Source organism: Dendroctonus ponderosae, unplaced genomic scaffold, assembly GCF_020466585.1.
Source record: "Dendroctonus ponderosae isolate FM_Combo_2020 unplaced genomic scaffold, Dpon_F_20191213v2 Dpon_F_20191213_3, whole genome shotgun sequence".
Taxonomy (NCBI): domain Eukaryota; kingdom Metazoa; phylum Arthropoda; class Insecta; order Coleoptera; family Curculionidae; genus Dendroctonus; species Dendroctonus ponderosae.
In genome coordinates, this window is record NW_026018508.1 from 14,485,777 (window position 1) to 14,490,359 (window position 4,583).

The 4,583-nt window shown below is 35.8% G+C and overlaps 1 protein-coding gene across 1 annotated transcript in view; it reads left to right on the forward strand.

The window, feature by feature from the left end:
• Positions 1-4,329, forward strand: part of LOC109537301 (glucose-6-phosphate 1-epimerase) — an 11,380-nt gene extending 7,051 nt beyond the window's left edge. The window contains exons 4-5 of the mRNA XM_048664664.1: positions 147-224; positions 4,038-4,329. Coding sequence (XP_048520621.1) covers positions 147-224; positions 4,038-4,115 — 156 coding nt within the window. The 3' untranslated portion in view covers positions 4,116-4,329. The remainder of the gene's footprint in view (positions 1-146; positions 225-4,037) is intronic.
• Positions 4,330-4,583: the final 254 nt, after the last annotated feature.

Below are 4,583 nucleotides of genomic sequence, written 5' to 3' on the forward strand. Positions count from 1 at the left end.
CTGCCTCATCGCCTTTGATAATGTCCACCGCAGTTGTGGACGAAACGTCAGGAAGAAATTCCAATGGACCACGGCTTCAAAGCCCGAAAAAAAACATTTCTCTATGTGTTTTCCACAAATGCTGTAATGTTTTCTTTATTTTCCAGATCAGCCCAGATCAAATGACGCCAGCTGTCCAGTTTTCACGATGTAAACTCGGTAGAAGATGCAACAAATTCCTCTCGGTAAGTGTAGAATGTTTCACCCCGCAAACCAGGGTCGATTGAACTGTGAATGCGCACTTTATCGGAGAGTAGCTATTAAAAATTTACCAAATCCCCCGTCAAGCTAATATCAATATTGATCTACTTACTAACACTATCCCCTGAGATCCGCATCAAACATGATTTATTTAATCGCGACGTAAGAAGAGGCTAATTACTTTGGGATTATTTGCATGCTCGGTAATCCCCTTTTACTCAGGTTTAGCGCAATGGAATAAACATGCCTCTGATTTTGCACACGTGTGGCTCCCATAGAGGTTTTAAAGTGATAATTCCCTGTGTTTTTCCTTGATGATGTTCGAAGGGTTCGAAAATAATAAGCTCCCAAATTAACCGGATAATGTTCGCAATTTAAGTCTATTCTCGCAAAACTGCCTCACAATTCATTTAAGAGGGAGAAGTAGCCAATTAGGAGCAAAGTAACGCAAATTTGAGCTCTCAGTCGCTTTATCTTCGCCTTTGATACCTGCTAGACGTATCTTGAACAGACGACGATATCCGTGCTGGTTATGCCAGTCTAATTTCAACGTATTAAAAGGGGGCTCTTTTTGCTACTACGCCTAGCCTGGCTTGAAACGGGCCTTCCAGTCTTATTAAATTATGCCCTATTACAGCATGATTTATTACTGTCTTTGTTTGTACTCTAGAAGAAGCATTATGTAAACTCAACTGCCGGGCTTGTAGCGAATGTAACATTTATAATAACTGCTACTTATGCAGAATAGTTATTACCATATCATACATTATAGCATATAAAGCGCGCCCAGCTCATATATAATTTATAGGTGTTTGCCCAAGAGCAAAACAATAATAGGAATTTGTAATTGTAATCTCGGTATTACCTCTCTTAACTTATTGATTCGATTGCATGCATTTATGAGATTACGTCCAGTTGTTTCAAGTCTGAAGTTTTGCTTTTTATTATTTTATATACTTTTATTTTCATTGCAAAAAAACGGATTTATTTTGTTAGGAACTTTTGCTCAGTTCAGAGCAAACAAGCCTTGAAATATCGAGGACTGGACCTTTGCTCAGCTCCAATATAACTCAAAGTTGGTCCAAGAAAAACCGAAGTTTTTTGCCCATACTTTTTAGATAAACCAGATACATTTAGAAACATTTCCTTCCAATGGAAACTTGATCTCTCCTTCTCCTGGCTGGCACAAGGGCAGAAAATCATTGGCATTTAAATACCACACATTGTCTACAAGTGAAAATATATACAGTTTAAATATTAGCACATTATAGGCTAATTAGGAAGCCTAATGAGATAAGAACCTTTAAATAAGGGCGCATTTGGCAGAATGAACCCCTGTTAAGTAGGCTAGAATTAGGCAGGCACATACGACAAGTATCTCGGTCTAATTAAGCCGCACCAGCCAGGTAGACGAATCACAAGAGAAACCAGAATACAAATTTGCATATTGTTGGCCCGAATTTGTTACGTTTGCTTATCAGTCTAATTACGCTGAGCCGCTCGGGAACAATTCGCACTATCAATGAAATAACGTGAACAACAAAGGAAAAAATATTTTGGGGTATCAAACAATTGTATTGTTGCATTTAATTCAATTATAAAACTATTAAATGTGAAAAGAATTAATTGTTTTTTGCAATCAAATGTTCGGTACATTTACCTATTGTTTACCCAATGTAAATGACAAATAAACGTATAAGTAAAAACAAAAAATCGATGTGGATAAGTATGGATGGTACAGTAGTTAATACGTAAAAAGTCGAATAGAGTTGTCTTTGCTTAATACGTAATTTTAAGGATATTTTAAAAACCTTAGTGCTATCAAGCATTACCTAAGGGACTAAACCCTGGTTCCATGTTTCCATTAAAATGGTGAATTTTTTATTTTATTTACTGGCTCCTCTCAGCTTAAGCTAATGGCAAAAACTCTTGCACCGACTTTGTTTTCGATGAAGGTATTTAATAATTATTTTAAATCCTTCTTTGATAATAAGTAAGGGTTTACCTACTTATTAAATTTAGATGCTCGGGCTGATAATGCTCTAGTAGCTGCAATTTAGTACTTTTTTAATATAAATATTTTAAGTTCTCCAAAAAAAGCCTTCTTACAGGTAGAAACTTGTRGTATTTTCGCTCTTATCGCCACTATATTAAAAGTAAWATTGAARCAAAAGTAACAGTAACTTTTSTTTACTACTCTCAAAACTCTTTCGCTAAGTATGATAAATWTGTTTTTAAAAATATAAATAATATGCCAGAAAAGCAAAGCATTAGAAAGATGGAAAGTTGTAAGTACATTTTGAAACATCTGGAACTTCTACCATGTTTTTCAATGAGTTCGATGCATTCTTCGCGTCCATGAGATGAAAACGATGTAAAATTTAAGACGTTTTGACAAAATTTTMATTTTWTMAAAAAATCGACCYCCAACCTTRGATCAATTTCGGCTAAAAATCAAACTTTTWCATGCGTGTTTTTTGAGCTCAATCGATTCCTTTCGACTCAAGAAGGTCACAATTTTCGGTCRCATAAAGTGTTTGGGTCAATAATAAGGAAGAAATCGTCAGTTAAAGATCGTGAACGCTTAAAATGTGCCGAAAATGTCTATTATTTCGGATCTGAAACTTCTAGYATGTTTTTCAATSAGTTCGATGCATTTCYCGCGTCCGTGAGCTGAAAATGATGTAAAATTTAAGACATTTTGAGAAAATTTTAATTTTYTCRAAAAATCGACCTGTATCCTTGGAAAAATTTCGGCGAAAAATCAAAATTTTACATGCGTGTTTTTTGAGCTCARTCGATTCCTTTCGACGTAAGAAGGTCACAAATATGCATTTRTAAAGCGTTTGGGTCAATAATAAGGAAGAACTCGTCGGTTAAAGATCGTGAACKMTCGAAAAAMGCKTAAAATGTGCCGAAAATGTCTATTATTYCKGATSKGAAACTTCWAGCATGTTTTTCAATGAGTTCGATGCATTCCTCGCGTCCGTGAGGTGAAAATGATGTAAAATTTAAGACATTTTTTACAAAATTTTAATTTTTTCAAAAAATCGACCCTCACCCTTGGAAAAATTTCGATTAAAAATGGAAATTTTACATGCGGGTTTGTTGAGCTCAATCGATTCCTTTCGACCAAAGAGGGTCACAAATATGCATTTATAAAGTGCGTGTGTCAATAATAAGGAAGAAATCGTCGGATAAAGATCGTRAAGGCTKAAAATGTGCCATAAATGTCYATTATTTCGGATACGAAACTCCCAGAAATTTCCTATTTAAGTGAGTTTTTGCTCATTTAAACCAGCCGATTTTGTCTTTMGAGTGRTGTWRTGGGCCGCAATCAGGAATTTTTAGTTTTTTCTGCCCAATTTTTGGAAAACTCGTGTTTACTAACGGCCAGTCGACTCGCATTAGTAACTGAAAAAATCCTGGAAACTCCCAGTAATTTCGTATAAAAGTGAGTTTTTCGWAAAAAGTCAGCCAGGGTCAGTAAGAGAGACTAAATMATGTTTTAACGTCCAAAATACGCTGCGATCGCYGTGATAACACAAACAATTTTGCAATAAATTTTAAATCTTAAACCTTCCGCATTAAATTTACCACACAAGATAGATAGAACGCAGTCTAAGTCTTTAAGTCTAAAACAGATCTATCAGAGCCTGAAAGTTTAAAAAGGTAATTTTCTCAATTTAAGATTCTCCTCGTGCGCGATAGAATATTTTTTCGCCCTCACTAGTAAGACTTTCTGCCGTTTTCTCCGTATCAAAAATGATTATTTCACGATCGTATCCTTGTTCCAGACAGCTAGTCCGAAAACCGTAATACCAGTGTTCAATTTCTTCGTGACGCGTGTACGTGATGTGGTCCAAACTGCTTAAAATTCAACTCTGGCCGCAACATATGTCAGACAGCGACGAGTCAAATATAAGGTACATTTGCGATCCATCTGCCATAAAACCAAATCTATTAAGCTAATGGATTTGAGGTATTTTTTCTCCAGCCGTTTCGGTGAGGGCCGATTTGGTACATTTGAAAAATTAGTGCCAAATTTTGTAAATATTTGACGAGGATACGTTATATAATCGAATGAAGTGGGCTACCAATGAAAACTCCAAATCGTCTACCTACTTGTCTATGTCTATGAGAGGAGGTAGACCGCATGGTTATGAGGAATACCTTTGCCCTCAATGTAAATTGCACATTGATATAATCGGTGACGGTTTGAACTGGATACTTTAAACGAACCATCTAATCTAAGAGAGCATGCCAGCAGGTTAGACCTGCTGGTATTAAATTTTTAGTTAGAGCTTTGTTCATTATCAAAATTGTTCATTAAATATGCTCAT